Source organism: Ursus americanus, chromosome 23 (assembly GCF_024610735.1).
Source record: "Ursus americanus isolate L20-20 chromosome 23, mUrsAme1.1.p, whole genome shotgun sequence".
Taxonomy (NCBI): Eukaryota; Metazoa; Chordata; class Mammalia; order Carnivora; family Ursidae; genus Ursus; species Ursus americanus.
The window spans coordinates 19225784-19242203 of NC_142149.1; the positions used below are offsets into that span (position 1 = coordinate 19225784).

Consider the following 16420-nt stretch of genomic DNA (forward strand, 5'->3'; position numbering starts at 1 on the left):
CTTCTGTCCTCCTGCCCTCTGCATTAACCCTTCGCTGATCCTCAGGGACCACTCCCCCAACACCCCATACCTGGGCAAGGGATGTTGGACAGAGCCCATTTTCATGTGCTGCAGGTGGGAGTGTGCAACATGTTTGCTCTTGGTTGATGGAAAAGGTAGAGGCCAGGAGTGAAAACTAGAGATGGGGAGAAGGGAGAAGAGCTAGGTGCCTGTTTCATAGTCAGTTGTGTGTGTGTGAAGGTTAGGGGTAAATGGCATCTCCCCACTTTACGGTTCTCAGACTTTGGACACCTTCTGTCTTCTCAGAGCCCCGATGTCCCACAGATGAGCTCTGATGTGAGAAACAACGGGAAGTGTGGAAGAGGAGTGGGTTTCGGTGTGTTTGCATGAGTGTGTGTAGCTTTGGGCCTTGGAAGTTGGCAAGAGGGAGGAAGGAAGGAGAGCAAAATCTTCAGAAGGTGTTTCTTGTACCTGGGGGATCCTGCTCTGAATCTCCTTAGTCCTCCACTGTGAACTGGGGTGGGGATGGGTGGGGCGGGGGGGGAGGAGTGGTGCTGGGGAATAAATCTTGTATGAGAACAATCTTTAAGAGATGGGTGTTGAATGGTGTCTTATCCTTGATAGTCTTCTCTTGGTAATCCGAGATGTGATTAATCTGAGGTGACAGCCTCAGAAAAGGAAGCACGGTGTGCGAGACCCACCTGTCAGTCCCTATTTGTGACCTTTGTGATGGTCAGAACAATCACCACATATGAGGCCACTTCCCCTCCCCAGGGGAGCCCAGACAGCACAACTGGCACTCTTGGCTGGCATCCAGCCTGCAGTCCCATCATTTTTAATTTTTTAAAAACGATTTTATTTATTTGTCAGAGGGAGAAGCAGGCTCCCTGCTGAGCAAGGAGCCTGGGATCACGACCTGAGCCGAAGGCAGACACCCAACCAAATGAGCCACCCAGGCGTCCCCATTTTTCTTAATATTGCTCCCTAGCGTGTGAAGACTAAGTGCGTGCTTCAAAGGCTAATGAGACTTTAGGTAACAAGGTTTTAAAAAGCACCATGCTCCTCCTCTGGGTTGAGCTGCAGGGACAGCTGCTCTTTGGCCTTCAACTGACCTCAGAAACTAGAAACACTTATTTCAGGCTTTGTCCCACTGGCCACTGTGGGCAGGAGTGGAAAACACCTGCCAGGTGCTGCCATAAGATCAACTCGGCCAACAGGAAACTTTTCTACAAGCTTTGTGGCTTAACAGTAGCCCCCTCCCAACCCTGCCTTTCCTCGGCGTCCAAACCACAGCACGTGTTGAGCGCCCCCTGCGTGCGAGGCTCGGCAAACGGCAAGTAAAGGTAGCGCCACGCTTCCAGGGCTCTCAGGCATTCTCGTGTCTCCCCAACCACCCTCCTGCTAGTACCTCTTGTTCCTATTTTACAAATGAGGTTGACCGACAAAAAGAACATTTGGGCTGTGGGATAGGACACGTTCCTGGGGGTAACTGACCCTGTGACCTTGAGCAAGTCGCTAGCCCTGCAGGAGGTGATCCTAAGCTTTCTTCCCCCTTGGAACACCGTCCCAGCTCACGGTCGAGAGCTCAGCCGCCGCTGGAAGTGGGTTTCGAAACTTCAAGGAGTGGCTCACTCCGGCCCGCGCCCGGAGCGGGAGGGTGCGGGGGGAGCGGTCCCGAGCTAGCGCCCCGCCTCCGCCGCTGGGACCCTGGGCGCCGGCGCCCGGCTCCGGGTTCGACTGCACTACGGCGCTCGGGAAGGGTCGCTTTGTGCGCCGCGAAGACTTCCCCTTCCGCCAATCACCGCTTGCGGCCCGCACTTCTCGTCGCCGGAAGCAGCCGTTGCCCCGAGCAACTGCGACGTCCGGCTTTCCGAGTTGGCGGCGGGAAAGGCAATGAGTAAAGGCCGGGCGGAGGCCGCGGCGGGAGGTAAACGGGGCCGTGGGCGCGGGGGAGACCCAGGCGGGGGGCGGGCGAGGGATCGGTTGAGGGACTCCTACCGCTGCCCCGTCTCTTCGTAGCGCCCGGGATCCTCCTGAGGTACCTGCAGGAGCAGAACCGGCCCTACAGCGCCCAGGACGTGTTCGGGAACCTGCAGCGGGAGCACGGACTGGGCAAGGCGGTGAGGACCCTCTCTTGGGATTCCTCCCCGTGGGGCCCCTGGAATCCGCCTGGGGTGCTGCCCTCTCGAGGCAGCCATTCTAGCCTTGGGCTTCCGGAGGCTCGTCGGGCGCTTCCCGGTCTCGGGCTGAAATTCCCGCTGCCTGGACCGCGAAGCCATTTCTCTGATTGCCGCCCCCCCCCCCCAGGCGGTGGTGAAGGCGCTGGAGCAGCTGGCCCAGCAAGGCAAAATCAAAGAGAAGACGTACGGCAAGCAGAAGATCTATTTCGCGGACCAGGTGAGGAGAACCTGTGCAGATCATCGCCCGTGTGAGACCCCGACATTAGGTGAATCCATCTCTAGAATGAACTCTCTTCTGGAGAATTTGAGGCACCCCATGAAACTCACCTGTCTTACGCCATGCAAATGGCCCCAGGCTCCCTTTAAATCAAAGCGGGTTCTCCCCTTGCTGTGATCCAGACTTAATGAGACTTCCAGATTCGGGCCATGATAGATGACAGAAGATTGCTGCTGCCAAGATCCGTTCCCGCTTGGAAGTTTCTTTTTCCCAGTCATCTAGATGAGAACCACCAGCTGCCCAAGGATTCGCCCTCTGTCCCCACCCCTCACTCCCAACACAGATAACACTAATTTTGTGTCTCTGGGCCAGACCACCACCTGGATGCCTTCCAGACCTTTCTGAGTCAATATTGCTGAAGTAGAATGCCTCATCTCCTCCAAATGGGCTCCTCTTACCTGCTTCTCCCTCGGTGGAGTCACTCTTCACCCAACCCAGACACCGGGGACCCCTCGTCTCTTACCTCGTGCCCTGTTGGCTTTCCCCCTTCCTGACCCCGCCCTCTCCTCTCCCTGCGCGGCAGCTGGAGCTCAGGTGTTCCGCATCTCCCGACACCCTCCTGCCGTCCGCTGGCCTCAGACGGCTTAAACACTGCAGCCGGAATGGTCCGTGGTGCTCATCGAGGGCCGTTGCCCGAGCTCAAACTCTAGCGCTCCCTGGAACAGGGAGCCCCAGGCCGCCTGCCTCTCCTCTCCCTTCAGGTCAGCTCACCAGTACTAGACCATCTAGATGATTACTCCTGTGTCCTTCCTCTGCCTGGAGCTCTAAAGTCCCTTCTTCCTCTCCTGCCTCTGCTCCCGAACTCCTCCTCATCCTTTCGGATTCCCCTCAGGCATCACCCTCTCCAGAGACCTTCCCTGAATTCTCGAATCGCCTCTTCTTCAGGCGCTCACCTCTCTGCCGGATGCTGTACTGGGGTTGTCTTTCTACTCGTCTCCTCACTAGACTGCAGGCCCCACTTCTCACTCGTAGTCCTTTGCTCAGCAGCCCCCGCCCCAGTATTTAACATCCGGTAGACACTGAGTATTAGTTTAACTGAACCAAACCACCATCAAAGCTAATTTTCCTAAAATGGGCTTCATTATGTGATGACTCTAGGAAGATTGCCTAAGGGAGAATTTTGCAGATTTTCTTCTGTGAGGGGCCAGACCGTTAATATTTTTGCGCTTTGTCGGCCAGATGGTCTCTTGTCACAGCTGCGCAGCCCCCAGGAGCACTCGTGTCCGCCGTTGGGAGACCAAAAGCCGCCTGAGACACGAGTGGGCGCGGCTGTGTTTCAGTCAAGTTGTTTTCCAAACCCCGGGTCTGGCGGGATCTAGCGCGCAGGCTGTAGTGTGAGGCCTGCTGCTCTGAAGGTTTGCCTTTTCTTACTATAGAGGCCACGCCGCCCAGGCTGGCGTTCCTGTTCTTCCTGACCTGCTCCCCCTCACCGCGGACAAGACCCCCACCGAGCCCCAGCACTGTCCTTGGTAGCAGCTGGTCTCATGGGACGGGCTGCTCACACTTGTACCAGTACGAGTCCCTTCAGTACTGCCCCCTGTGCCCCTACCTGTCCCGGTTCCTCCTGTTGTGGGAATGTGTAATTTAGGTATCCCTACCTTGGGAAGAATGTTCCTTTACTCCTTTAGCCCAGTGAGTGGTTTTACCACTGAACTGAGATCTCCGCCCTGTTCAGTATCCTGCCAGCCTCGAAGCCCCTGGAGGACAGGCATCGGGTTTTAACTTGTTTGTACCTTGTTAGTTAGGATGAGGACTAAACCGAGTGGTTTCTCACAGGACCCTCCCCTGTTCTCCCCGGCCCTCTGGAGGGTTGGGGAGCCCCACGTTCTTGTGTGTGTGATGCTGCCCCCCGCCCCCACATGTGGCTTCCCCTCCTGTGCCTCACATCAGCCCCCTTCTGTTTTTCCTCTCACCTCCGGCAGGACCAGTTTGCCATGGTGAGTGACGCTGACCTCCAAGGCCTGGATGCCCAGATCGTGGCCCTCGCTGCTAAGGTGCAGAGCTTACAGCAGAGCTGCCGCCACATGGAGGCAGGTAGGACTGGGCAGCCCCTGAAGGGGCCCCGAGGGTCAGGGTCAGGGTCAGTCTAGAGGTCGGGAAGTACGGAGTGAATGGTTTGCCAGCTGCAGTGTTGTCTTGCGGCCGTGAGTCTCTGCTGGGCTGCCTCTGGCATCGTATGAAAAGAGACGGAGACCAGCTAATGAATGGCTTTTGAATATAAGTGAGCAAGACACGCATTGCTTTCCCTAACGCTATCAGTGAGCTGTGCCCACACTCCCTCTGTGCCTGCTGCTTTAACTGCCTGTTCAGCCTCACTTTACCACTGCTGGTAGATGGAGGAGGAAAGAAAACTAGAGTAAGCTGGTAATTCTGTAAGCCTTCATCTCTGCTGAGCATTTCCAGAATAGGGACCTCATTTTGGACCCTGTGTGGAGTAGAGCAAGGCAGCGGCCCAGTCTCCTACCTCAGGGGTAGGAAGTGACCTCAGAGAGCTATGGTTTCAGAGCTGAAGGACTTAACCAGTGCCCTGACCACACCGGAGATGCAGAAAGAGATCCAGGACTTGAAGAAGGAATGTGCTGGCTACAGAGAGAGACTGAAGAATATAAAAGCAGCCACCAACCACGTGACTCCAGAAGAGAAAGAGCAGGTGAGGTGGGGGGCGGGCAGCAGCGGGGAGGGCAGCTTGCCCCCGGCAGCGGCTGTGGGGCCGAGCGGGCTAGAGGCGGCTGTTTCCCTGTGCAGGTGCACAGAGAGCGGCAGAAGTACTGCAGGGAGTGGAGGAAGCGGAAGAGGATGGTGAGTGTGCGCGCTCCGGGCAGGCCCTGAGAAAGGCCAGGAGAGACCACTGCCCGAGAGCATGGATCCCCCAGGCCGGGCTGCCCACCTGAAAGGGGGCGGGTTTGTTTCTTGTCAGGCGACAGAGCTGTCTGATGCAATTCTGGAAGGATACCCCAAGAGCAAGAAGCAGTTCTTTGTAAGTGGTTTCCCCTCCCGTCCTCGCTCCCCTGGGCGCTCCGTCCGGGGAGGGGGGCTCATTCCCTTGCCTCCCTGCCCCAGGAGGAAGTCGGGATAGAGACAGATGAAGATTACAACGTGAAGCTCCCAGACCCTTGAGGGCTCCTCCGGCAGGACGGGGGATGGAGAGAGACGTCCTGCACTGGCTGCCTCCTTCAGGTTGGCTTCTTTTTTTGTTCCTGCTGCTTTCTGCCTTTGGGCAGAGCCGCTGGGAGGGGGCAGGAGCCAGAGTGCGGGCACAGGAGTGAGCGAGCTCACAGCGGATGATCACGCTTTCACGGGCCACATGGCAGGTGCCCGAACTGCACGCTCCACCTTGGAACAACGCCAGAGGAAAGCACTTGGCAGTGTTTATTGTAATATAATTCGATGTAAAAATACTTAATTTGCTCTGGATAACCAATCCTCCCAGATGTCAACCCTGAGAAAGGCTACAGGGTAGAGAGAGGCGACTGTACACAGCATTCAAGGAGCCCGAGGCCTCACCCAGGACTTCGGGCTCTGCACCCCAGGAGGCCTTTAAATACCTTCTCTACCCCTTCACCCAGTCCCAAGGCCTGGGAGAAATGCAGGCAGCACGGAGATGGCAGAGACCCAGATACACCTGACGGGAAGGCTGGGAATGGTTGTGAGGCCCAGTTCATTTTCCAGAATTGTAACTTTAGCAAAATTGCACTGTTGGTGTTTAGAAAATTAAAAAAAAACTTTTAATACGTAGTGCTGTGTCACACTTGACTTCTCTGTGCTGCGCTCCTGCCTGTGGGGACAGAGGGGGCAGGAGCACACAGGGAGGCCGCTTCCCTCCAGCACCTGGAGCGGGGAAGGAGAGGTGATGGAGTAGCAGGTGAGGGCAGGATCCTGGCAGCCCTGGCCCAGGTACCAGGCAGCCTGTCACACTTCATGGCTGTGGGACTATTTCCGCGTTCCTTTCTTCCCGTCCAACTACTGCCAAAATGGCCAAACTTGGGCCAGATGTCGCCCAAGGGACCAAACCAAATGCAAATAGTAGCTTCCAGGTGTGTGTCAATCAGGAGGAAAAATTTGAGGCTTGGAAGGGGAGAGGCTGGGAGCCCTTGGGGGTGCCCAGAGCAGACCCCCCCCCAAGAGGACTTTCATGGGGAGGGGGAAAGACAGTAGGCTCGAGGTTTGTGGTCAATATAATAAATTAAAGCTTTCACAAAACAAACACCCCAGCCCCATTGAGGACGAGGGGGTGCTGAGGAACCAAACACCAGGATCCAGCAGACCTGTGCGCAGCGGCGCAGTCCAATCTCAGGAGCCCAGTGGCTCTGTGGCCGAGTAGGAGGCTCCGGCCCGTCATCGGCTCTTCCGCAGGTTCAGCCCCAGGACCAGTCAGTACAGCTGGTTCTTCAGCTGGTGCAGGACGCCAACCACGATCTCCCGCAGCGTCTGGCAAAGGGAGACACGGGACGCTCAGGCGAGGACAACGCGCAGGCTCGGGGACGCGAGCCTAGACCAGGTGTGCTCTTTAGAATGCAACAGAAAGAGCCCCTGGGCCACACTGTGGTCTACAGTTTACTCTGAAATGTCCCCGCAACAGGATGGGGAAAGGGATGGAGGCATGGCTGGCTGTATGGAAAAGCAAATACAAGAAATGGGAATGGCAGCATTTCGGTGGCGGGCTCATGAGTGTTCGGCTTTGCAGTATGCTTAAAGCGTTTCCAGAAAATGTCAGGAAACAAAGAAGTGAGACTCTCAGATGCAAGTCAAGCCTCAGAAGAGGCAACCAGGCCTCAGAAGCAGAAGACTCGGTGCGACAGCATTCACATGCTGCCCTGTTACAAACAACCACAAACCCCCAGGCAGACTACTTCAGTGAATTTTCCCGAATGTGCGGAGCCTCCGCTGCCGTGATGAGAGCTATGCGCTGGGCAGCTGCCCGCGGGCTGCAAAAGGCCAGAGCTAGGCTTTCGGAGCTTAAGTGCTAGATCAGTCTTGCCAAATGAAACCTTAACAGGAAAATCGGGGCTGGGAAGCAAAGAAGGAAGACACCCCCCCCAAAAAAACCTAAAAGCTGCTGCCCTCCCCTTCTGAACAAATTAGGACTTGGGCCACTTTGCCTATTGGAGGGGAGAGGACCCCCCACCCCCACCCCATGATCACTGCTACCCCGTACCTGAGGCTTACAGTGCTCCTCGATCCAGCTGAAGACACAGGCCGACAGCTCCTGGAAGCTGGCCACGGAGATGGAGGCGTTGAATGACTGGAACAGGGAGTCCATGATGCCTTGAAACACATTGAACTTGACCTGGTCAGAGACCTGGTCCTCCCCCTCATGGGGGTTGTCCTGGTGTGCCTTCACGATCTGCTCGTAGTTCCTGGAAACGAGCAGTGACAGGGCTCAGGTGCTGTCGCGCCCCGGTACCCGAGCTTCTCCCCCAGGCAGGGGCTCCTGGAGAGCTGCGGGGAGGTACTCAGCACAGCCAGGTGCTGCTTCTGGGACAGAAATGGTGACCCCTCTCTCCACCCCTCCCTTCACGAATCCCACAGGCACTTCGAGCATCTGCTGTGCGTCGGGGATGGCTGGGGTACAGAGTCCTGCCTCTAAGTGGCCACCTAAGGGAGCGAGAGTATTATCTGTCCTGAAGTATCTGATGTGGCCTCTGAACGAGAGGAAGGTATGAACTGAAGTCAGTCTGCGTCCCCTCAGAATCCCTGGCTCCCCCAGCTCAGCGTCCCCCTTACACTTTCATGATCTTTAGGGCCGTGACGTCCTTGCGTAGCATGGACACCTCCTCCTCCTGCTTTTTCTTCTCCTTGTGCAAAAACTGGATGTAGTCAATGGCTGGGGTGGGGGTGGGCACAGAGGAAGTCTCAACCGACAAGGCTGACTTTGTCTCCTCTTCCCCCCCACCCCCCGTTCCCCTAGTCTCCCATAGCCACCACGCCACCAGGGCCAGGCCGAGAGTGGGTAGAAGGCTCTGGCCTCTTCACAGCCCCACAGGCCCCAACCACTCCCAGGGCTCTCCCTGGCCATACTCTTCTGTAGAACGATGGCTTTGCTGAGCTTTTGGGAGCCAATGGAGAAGTCCTGCTGCTGGCAGGTGGGGACGATGGTCTGAAGGTCATCATAGCCTCTCTGTGGAGACAGCAAGGGAAACAAGGCTTCCTTAATTCTGAGGGATGAAGGCACACTGGCACCAAGCTTTCTCTCCGAGAACCAAGTTCCATGCTCGAAACTCAAAGGGGTGGGGGTGCTGGAAGGAGGGAAGTGTTCATGTCCAGGGACTGGATTAGCTGCCCGCAAGGATGCTTGGGGCTGCCTGATGAGGTCAGGGCAGAGTGAACCTGAACACATGGGGCCTCCTGCGCTGGCTGAGCTGCAGGCCTCCCCGGTCACCTTGATGGCGTCCCTCCTCTTCTGCTCAGCCTGCGTATGTGCTCGCCGCCGCCGGTCCTTGTAGGACTCCTTGTAGGACTCCTGGTGGTAATCGCTGTCCTCGTCATCTACGCTCAAAGTTGGGGGCAGGAAGAGGTCATTTTGAGGCCCAGCGGGGCCCAGCTAACGCACCTTGCCCCAACAGGGAAGGAAAACCTGGTGCCCAGAGACAAATGGACAGAAGAACCTAATGTCCTAGATGAGGTGAGAGATGGTGAGAACCTCTGTCTAACACTAGGCCTCCAGCACCGCCACGTGGATGCCTGGAGCTTCCTGTCTAGGAAATTTACTAAAATGATGGTATATCTGAGCCCCCCCAGGTGGGGGCATGTTGCTGCCTACCTGTATTGGGGACGGAAGAGGCACTGGTGGAACCGATGCTATTAGCTCTGGACACTACACTTCCCTTTCGGGTACTTTCTACAAAAAGCCCTGGAAAAGAGAGGGTCCCAATCACTAAGGGGTAGGGCAGGGGAACACTATTAGACCCTGAGACACCTGGGGTACAATGGCTTCCTGATCCTTAAATGCTGACCTCTCCCTTTCAACCCAAAAGCCACCCATACTGGGTCATCCACTTCCTGTTGTGCCGTGCTGCAATGCTCCTGTCCCTGGTGTCCACACTGCTCCATGGGCCTGCAGTGGTTCACAAAGTGGCATCTGGGCACAATGAGGGTGAGGTTGCTAGCTATCACTACTGTCATCACTTCCCTGCTTCAGCGCAGAGGGATCCAGGTGTACCCTTAGGCTTCCTGCCCCTGTCCTGCAGCTCCTCCCTCACTGTCTCAGGGCAGGAACTCTGTTCAGGGACAGTGGACTGTGCTCAGGTGTGGCCGGCAAGACCACGGGAATCTATCGGCTGCAGCGGGAGTGTTACCAGGGAGCTGGAGATGGTGGGGGAGGCACTCACCGGGGTCCAGGCTGTTGTCGCTGTAGGCATATTCCACCTGCGGCACCGAGCAAAGGAGAAGCTCATCAGACCTCGGTCCGGGGACCGCACCTCCTTTCACTGCGCGCGCGCACACACCCTACCCACACCCACCCCCCACGGTGCGCAGGCAATTGCAGGATCCACGCGCGCGTGTGTACACACAAACGCACACACACACCACACACATCCCCCCGGGGTGCGCAGGCGACTGCAGGGCTGCCCCGGGAGCCAACAGCGGATAGGCCATGGGAGCGCCGCCCCTCCGCAGGATCCCGTCTGCCCCCGTCCCCGCTCCAGCACCTCCCCGAGCCCCAAACCCTGCCCCCTCACACTCGTGCACACACGCGTCACTTGTCTCCCCACCTTGGCACGCGCGGGGTGAGAGCTGTCTTCTCTGCAGCCCCGGGGCCCGGAGGGCGGGGGGAACTTTGGGGACTGCAAGGAATCCCCTCGTCTTGCGGCCCCCCCACGTGCACGAGCCCGACCCGCCCTCCCCTCGCCGGCGTGCGCGCCCGCGGGGCTTGCCTTGACCCAGGGGTCGTCCGGAGAGGCGCCCGGCTCCGTCATCTCCAACCCACCGAACCGGAAACCAGCCCGCGGGCGGGCCCCCAGCCGCGAGGAAGAGGCGAGGCGCATCCACGTGACCCAAACCCACCAACCCACGAACGGGAGGCGGAGGGCGGGGTGAGGGGCGCGCATGCGCAGCCCGGAAACACAGAAACCGTGGACAGGGGACACTGGCGTCGGAGCTGAGGCTGATGTCGTCTCTGCCTTCCCTCGGGGTGCTGCCGCGACGTGAAGCACATTCTGCAAAATGGGTTCCCCTCAAAAGGCTCGTCCGAACAGTGTCGATAGTCGTGTACACGCGCTGTGCGGGCCCAGGCGGCTCCGGGGGACGCGTGTTCCTCCCCCACCCTGCAGGCGACCCGCCCCGCGGGGTGCAGGCCTGGCCACCTGGGCCGACCCCGCCGGGCTGCCAGCTCCGTAAGGGCAGAGGCCCCGCCTGGCTTGTGGGAGGCCGGTCCTCCAACACGCAGCCAGGCATCTGGCAGGAGACCAGTGGGAGAAAGGCTTTCAGAGAGCCCGTTAGCGAAGTTATGCTACTTTACAGATAGGGAAACCGAGGAACCTAGAAAGTCTGTAGCTTCTCGCAAAGCAGACAGCTATCAGTGATAGGTCCAAGGCTGACTTCAGTCTGGCTAGCTTCAAAAGCCAAGCTCTTAACCAGTGCCCTCCCGGCTTGCAGCTCAAGGCTTCCAAAGACACCCAGAGGCATGGGGACAGGAAGCAGACACCATACAGACAGCACCTGGCAACATTCGTCTTTAATTCTGTTACACATTCCAGTGTTTGCCCTGGCCACAGTCAGCCATAGGTATCAAGACACTGTGGGCAAGAGTAGGCACAGAACGCCAGAGGCCTGCTCCCCCACGAGCCACATCCTCACTGATGGCCAAACACCAGCAAGCAGGGTAGGCCTCCTGTGTGTCACCAGGCCCAGCCCTGCCCTCCCCAGTTTGGCTCAGAGCCCTCTAGGCCCAAGCAGGTTGAGCACTGAGGCCCCCATTCCTTCTCACTGCTGAATCTCCTGGCAGCTGCAGGGGCCACTTTGGCCCCACAGAGAACTCAATGTCAGCCACGGGCTTTACGGCGACTGGGGCATGCGCTTCTGCAGGAGGGCCCAGGCTTTCTCCACCTTTAAGCGGGGCCAGAACGTTTGGGGGAAGAGAGCACACGGTCAGGCAGGCACTCACTGGAGACTCCTTCCCCACAACCCAGCCCTTCCCTCGGCACCAACCTGGCCCTGGGTGACATGCGGTGCCCATAACGTGCTCAGCACCACGTGGCTCTGGTCCACAAGCTGCTGCCCGCTCATCTGGCTCTGCAACCGGCTTTGTGCTGCAGCCTCACTCAGCCCATCCCTCTCCATGATGCGTCGTATAGCCTCGACACAGACAAAGCCTAGGTCAGCCCACGGGCTCAGAGCAGGCTGCGGTCTGCAGTAGGGGTGGGGAGGGAGATGGGGTCCAGATACCTCAGTCTCGGGAATGACAACGGTCCACACCTCATGCACCATGTTCTGCCAGCCGGCCTCAAGCAGCATAGCAGCATCGACCACGCACACGTGCTTTCCTGTGGGGAGGCCCCCATCACTGCTAGCAGCACACCCCACCTGCTGCTAGAGCCCAGGAGGCCTAGTCCCAAGGAAAGTTAGAAGGTCTGGCTTGGGGTGGGGAAGCTCCCAGGAGGAGAATCTGCATAAAAAGTCCCCCTTGGCTGCTCCCATCATCCCTCCCACTTACCCTCGGCCATAGCCTGAGCCATCTCCTCTCGAGCCAGCTTTGCGATAACTGGCCACACAATATCCGTGAGTATCTTCAGCTGCTTCTGAGGAGGGGAACAGAGGAAGCGGACAGTTTACCTTCCCTCAGAGATGGAGCCAGCCCAAGGGAGGAGGTGGTTGGGAACAGATGAGTGGAAAGTGGCACGCTGGACCAGAGAGGTCCACTGGGTCCCAACCTCTGCGTCTGGAAGCAGCTAAGAAACCCTTGGAGAGGAGTGTGTTTACCTTGTTCCCAAACACCCGGCTGCCTAGGACCTTCCTGTTGATAATGCCATCTTTATGGAGAATATCTGGACAACAGAGACACAGGACTGGGCAAGGAGGCCAGGCCATCCCACTTCAGGCCACTTCCCAGCCCTCCCCAGGTATTACCTGTTCCAAAGGCCTCCACGACAGGCTGGTAGGCAGGACCACCTGGGGCGTAGGCCCGATGGCCCAGCTGGTCACTGTCGATGACATATGCCCCCAGGCCCTTAAGCCGCTGAGCTACTGAGCTCTTCCCGGAGCCACTGATGCCAGTCAGCCCAATCACATAGAGTTGTGCGGGGAGCTCTGGCCTCTTCTGCAGGTGGAGGAGAGGGAACCCCAGTTACTAGGGTCTTCAGACTCATGCTTGAGACTGAATTCTTCAGTCTTTACTCTCCAGCATTTCCAGCCCACCCACGATGGGAGAGAGAGGGAGGCAGACATACATATGGAGGCCGAAGCAGGGTTCCCAGCATTCGCTGGCGGAAGCTAGAGGAGCTGACTTTGTCTTCTTCATTCTCCTTGTGGCTTTGGTCCTTCAGCAGCTGGATCTGGTACAAGGCAAGCTCCTCCAGGTCCTGTGGTAAAAGAGGAGGGGTGAGGAGAGGGAGGGAGGGACAGGATGACAGTGACACCTGAGCTGCCCCTCCCCATATCCTCCCCTACGTATCCCCGAGGTAGAGCCTGTGTCCAAGGGCAAGCTGGGAACCAGTTCCTTCTTGCCTCTTCCTCACCACCCTAAACCCTCTCTTCCCTCCTCCGGGGTCGTGGTACTTCCAACAGTTCCCCACGTGGCCTTCCCCATCCCCATCCACTCCCTCTGCCAGTCTCCCTCAGGGGTTACATTCTCAAGGCGGAAGCGGTTGACGGCCATCCCCCCACGATAGGTCTCCTCGCTGACCACCAGGAACTCCAAGGAGGGGTCAGAGCCAGCGGGCCCATAGGGGTCCAGCAGGGGGATGATATCAAAAGTCAAGGAGGGCTTGATGTCCACCAGGAACTCACTCAGATGGTCCACACGTTCTGCGTAGGGTTGGAGCAGCTCAGGGAGCAACTTGCCTGGGGAAGGAGCCCAAAAGAACAGTGAGATCTTTTTGGGGGGGAGGAAAGTTTGGGAAGACTGTCCCTAAGCATCCAATCTCCAGATGGGGGTGGGTGGCAGGAAGAAAGGACTAAGCTGGGAAGTAGTCTGTGTCAGGGGAGCTACGAAGAGGGGCAGCCGGCAAGCACAGCAGTCACGGCAGGGGCCGGCCAGTGCCCAGACAACCAGCAGTGCCAGGGAGCATCAGCGTCAGACGGACAATTCCGAGAACCACCAACCACGAGTCCCCTCTTGCTGTCTCTGGCACAGCTACCTACAAGCTACTCATCCATTTATTGCCAAGGTCTCTATCTTTAGGGTTCATCACCCGGAGAACTTCTTAAAAGTACAGATTCCTTGGCTCCACATTTGGGGGAATTCTGCTTTGAGTGGTGACTAGACCACACACTGAGAAAGCTGCATTTACTCATTTAACATAATTTCCTCAGCACCAGCTGAGTGCCAGGCAGGGTGACATTTGGGAGGGTTGGAAGTAAAGGACGGCCCCACTCTTCCTCAATCATGAACTGGGGGCAAGTTTAAGGAGTTCTGAGGGTCTTCCCTGCTCTATTCCAGGGTCTCTCTCACTCACTCTTCAACAGGTCTTTGTCTGCTACTCCCACCACAAGCTGCTCCTGGGCCAGGATGCAGGCGACACTGAGCAACACCTTGTGGGCATTGTGCAGGCGGTCAAACGTGCCACCCACAGCCCCACGGTGGTAGCCACGCACTGGCTGCTTTGGAGACCTGGCCACGGGGGAGGCTGGCCTGATGGTGGAGGGTAAGGGGACATCCAGGGACTCCACAGGCAGCTCTCCGGGCCCATAATCGGGGTACAGCAGCACCGACGCCAGCTGGGGACAACAACTGTAGCAGCTGGTGGCATAACGCTCTAGCTGTTGCTTGACCGGGTTGTACTGGCTTCCATCCAGGGTCTGGAAGTCAGTCAGCACCACTTCCGGTGGGTGGGCCAGGTTCTGGACTGAACTGGGCAGTGGGGGGAGAAAGGCGCTCTTGGCTCCAATATTGGTCAGCAGGACTCTGACGTCCAGGTGCCTGTGGACGTCGGCGCCAGCGTAGAGGTGTGTGATGAAATCCAGGACCTCAAACGTGGCCTGCACGAGGCTGGACTGGGGCTGAGCTGGGCCCCCCAGGCTCATGCCCGGCTGCAGGTGTACATAGAGCGTGTGATTCACCAGCCGGGCCGCCGAGGTCAGGATGGGGGCCAGGCGAGGGGCCAGGGAGGCCAGGGGCGTCGTCAGCACCAGGAGGCCCGACCGGAATACGGCCATGCTGCCCAGGCCTGCGGACAGCCAGGGAGACGAGGCGTGGGTGACTGAGGGATTAAGCGGCTGAGGCTGAAAACTTGGGCCTTGGACCTAAGGGAGGGGACCTGGCGCAGGGACGGGGGTCTGTGCTGATCCAGAGGAAACCGGGGGAGGGCACGGGGCCTGGTACCCCGCGCCTCGGGATTATGCGCTAAGCCGCGGTTTCCACATTTCTCAGACCGAGCGGAGAAGTCGCTGAACTGAATCGAAATCCTGGGCGGGGAAACTAGGCTGGACAAGAGCCCCTGAGTCATAGGGCTGGGGATCCAGAAATCCTGGGCCCCCCTGCCAGGCTGTGCCCGAGTCTTCAGGGACTCGAAGGAGGGGACTAGAGGGAAACGCTCAGGCTCGGATCGGTCCCCTACTTACTGAGACCTCTGGGCTTACGTTCCGCTAGCCCCGCCGCGGAGGCTTACCTGGCGGCGACCCGGAAGCACTAGTTCGGCAGCTGCGGCTCCGAGCTACGGAACGGCAGAAAGGCCAAAGTCTCCGCTCGGTTCGGGATCTCGCGAGACTATGTACGGCGTGGGGTGAGCCCGGCCGAGGGGGCGGGGCCGAACTCACGGGCTGGGGAGGTGGTTGAAGCCTTCTTTCCAGGTCCCAGCGATCAGGGGTCTGGCCCGTGGGGGGCAAGGCGGACCTGAAAGCAGCGTTCTGCGGATGCCCTTTAGACCCTAAGAGAAGAGAATGGCTTCAGCCAGGTTACCCAGGAGACAGCGGCAAAGGCAGAACTAACACCTGGCTTTCCTCTTAAGAAATTACAAAGGTGGGGGTCACAGGGTGGCCCTTAAATCAGGACTCAGAGTCCCCGCAGCCCTCCTGGCCCCCTCCCCGTCCGAAGAGCCTCCTGTGGGAGGCCGCAGGACAACTCTGTCCGAATCCCCATTTCACAGTTGGGGAAGTTGAGGCCCTCTGTGTTCCAGGAACATATGAGGAAGTAATGGCAGAGGTCTTGTGGCTCGGTGGGGAGTTTTCCACATCACCCAAAACCAGTTTGAGGCAGAGAACTCTGCATGGCAGCTCAGTGAAGTTGCCAGAGGATGGTCTCCAGACAGGAGAAGAGGGGAGGAGGGTGGGAGACCTAGTGGCAAGGGGTTTACTGTGAAGCTAATGGGGCTGGAAAGGCTGGAATTGGTAGTCTCCCTGGGGAGAGGAAGCCAGGTTGCCATCAGGAGATATTTCAAGTGAGTTGTCCACAGAGATCTCGAGAGGGAGGGAAACCAATTTCCAAGATTCCAGTAATGTGCTGTGATTTATTTCCCCAAACTAAACAAATGCTTATTTTCATAATTATGTGGGTTTGTTTTGTATTTTTTAAAAGATTTTATTTATTTATTTGAGAGAGAGCCAGCACAAGGGGCAGGGGGGGAAGGGCAGAGGGAAAGGGAGAAGCAGGCTCCCCGCTGAGCAGGGAACCAGCTGTGGGGTTCCATCCCAGGACCCAAGGATCATGACCTGAGCCGAAGGCAGAAGCTTAACCAACTGTGCCACGCAAGTGCCCTAAAAAGGTGTCCTAAGGGGCACCTGGATGGCTCGGTCAGTAGAGCACGCAACTCTTGATCTCAAGGTTGTAAGTTCAAGCCCCACCTTGGGTGTAGAGATTACTTAAAAATAA

At 57.9% G+C, this 16420-nt stretch overlaps 3 protein-coding genes across 9 annotated transcripts; 1 reads left to right on the plus strand and 2 right to left on the minus strand.

Annotated features, from left to right (window-relative positions):
* The first annotated feature begins 100 nt into the window (after positions 1-100).
* PSMC3IP (PSMC3 interacting protein) lies at positions 101-6192 on the plus strand. Of its 3 annotated transcripts, XM_045781754.2 has the most exons (8): positions 554-1927; positions 2020-2120; positions 2308-2397; positions 4380-4491; positions 4962-5107; positions 5203-5256; positions 5375-5434; positions 5518-6192. In XM_045781754.2, exons 1-8 carry the CDS (start codon positions 1894-1896, stop codon positions 5572-5574), a joined length of 654 nt encoding a protein of 217 aa, XP_045637710.1. In that variant the 5' UTR covers positions 554-1893; the 3' UTR covers positions 5575-6192. The 3 variants fall into 3 exon arrangements, with proteins under 3 accessions (XP_087710505.1, XP_045637710.1, XP_045637711.1); XM_087854379.1 differs by lacking the exon at positions 5203-5256 and having other exon boundaries at positions 101-1927; XM_045781755.1 differs by lacking the exons at positions 554-1927; positions 2020-2120; positions 2308-2397 and adding an exon at positions 2404-3158.
* MLX (MAX dimerization protein MLX) lies at positions 5806-10487 on the minus strand. 4 transcript variants are annotated; one of them, XM_045781751.2, is made up of 8 exons: positions 10332-10487; positions 9786-9822; positions 9218-9307; positions 8837-8943; positions 8476-8575; positions 8182-8281; positions 7613-7814; positions 5806-6885 (listed from the first exon to the last, which is right to left on the minus strand). In XM_045781751.2, the coding sequence occupies exons 1-8, from the start codon at positions 10440-10442 to the stop codon at positions 6829-6831; spliced, it is 804 nt and encodes a 267-aa protein (XP_045637707.1). In that variant the 5' UTR covers positions 10443-10487; the 3' UTR covers positions 5806-6828. The 4 variants fall into 4 exon arrangements, with proteins under 4 accessions (XP_045637707.1, XP_087710501.1, XP_045637708.1 ...); XM_087854375.1 differs by having other exon boundaries at positions 10170-10448; XM_045781752.2 differs by lacking the exon at positions 9218-9307 and having other exon boundaries at positions 10332-10486.
* Positions 10488-11113: 626 nt separating this feature from the next.
* COASY (Coenzyme A synthase) lies at positions 11114-15229 on the minus strand. Of its 2 annotated transcripts, none has more exons than XM_045781746.2 (10): positions 15175-15229; positions 14070-14780; positions 13241-13455; positions 12843-12974; positions 12523-12712; positions 12376-12440; positions 12110-12194; positions 11842-11939; positions 11605-11751; positions 11114-11502 (listed from the first exon to the last, which is right to left on the minus strand). In XM_045781746.2, the coding sequence occupies exons 2-10, from the start codon at positions 14767-14769 to the stop codon at positions 11452-11454; spliced, it is 1683 nt and encodes a 560-aa protein (XP_045637702.1). In that variant the 5' UTR covers positions 14770-14780; positions 15175-15229; the 3' UTR covers positions 11114-11451. The 2 variants fall into 2 exon arrangements, with proteins under 2 accessions (XP_045637702.1, XP_045637699.1); XM_045781743.2 differs by having other exon boundaries at positions 12376-12461.
* Between the last annotated feature and the right edge of the window lie 1191 nt (positions 15230-16420).

What these genes read in the sequence shown, in the direction of transcription:
- PSMC3IP (XM_045781754.2), top strand. Translation starts at nt 1,894, where the DNA reads ATGAGTAAAGGCCGGGCGGAGGCCGCGGCGGGAG. An exon ending in CTGCCGCCACATGGAGGCAG is followed by an intron (nt 4,492 to 4,961) that starts GTAGGACTGGGC and finishes CTATGGTTTCAG; the next exon opens with AGCTGAAGGACTTAACCAGT. An exon ending in GGAGGAAGCGGAAGAGGATG is followed by an intron (nt 5,257 to 5,374) that starts GTGAGTGTGCGC and finishes GTTTCTTGTCAG; the next exon opens with GCGACAGAGCTGTCTGATGC.
- MLX (XM_087854375.1), bottom strand. Translation starts at nt 10,442, where the DNA reads ATGCGCCTCGCCTCTTCCTCGCGGCTGGGGGCCCGCCCGCGGGCTGGT. An exon ending in CTCACCCCGCGCGTGCCAAG is followed by an intron (nt 9,823 to 10,169) that starts GTGGGGAGACAA and finishes TCGGTGCCGCAG; the next exon opens with GTGGAATATGCCTACAGCGA. An exon ending in GCCCTAAAGATCATGAAAGT is followed by an intron (nt 7,815 to 8,181) that starts GTAAGGGGGACG and finishes GCTCGTTTCCAG; the next exon opens with GAACTACGAGCAGATCGTGA.
- COASY (XM_045781743.2), bottom strand. Translation starts at nt 14,769, where the DNA reads ATGGCCGTATTCCGGTCGGGCCTCCTGGTGCTGACGACGCCCCTGGCC. An exon ending in CCCTGCTTCGGCCTCCATAT is followed by an intron (nt 12,713 to 12,842) that starts GTATGTCTGCCT and finishes CTCCACCTGCAG; the next exon opens with AAGAGGCCAGAGCTCCCCGC. An exon ending in CGTGGAGGCCTTTGGAACAG is followed by an intron (nt 12,462 to 12,522) that starts GTAATACCTGGG and finishes CTCCTTGCCCAG; the next exon opens with TCCTGTGTCTCTGTTGTCCA.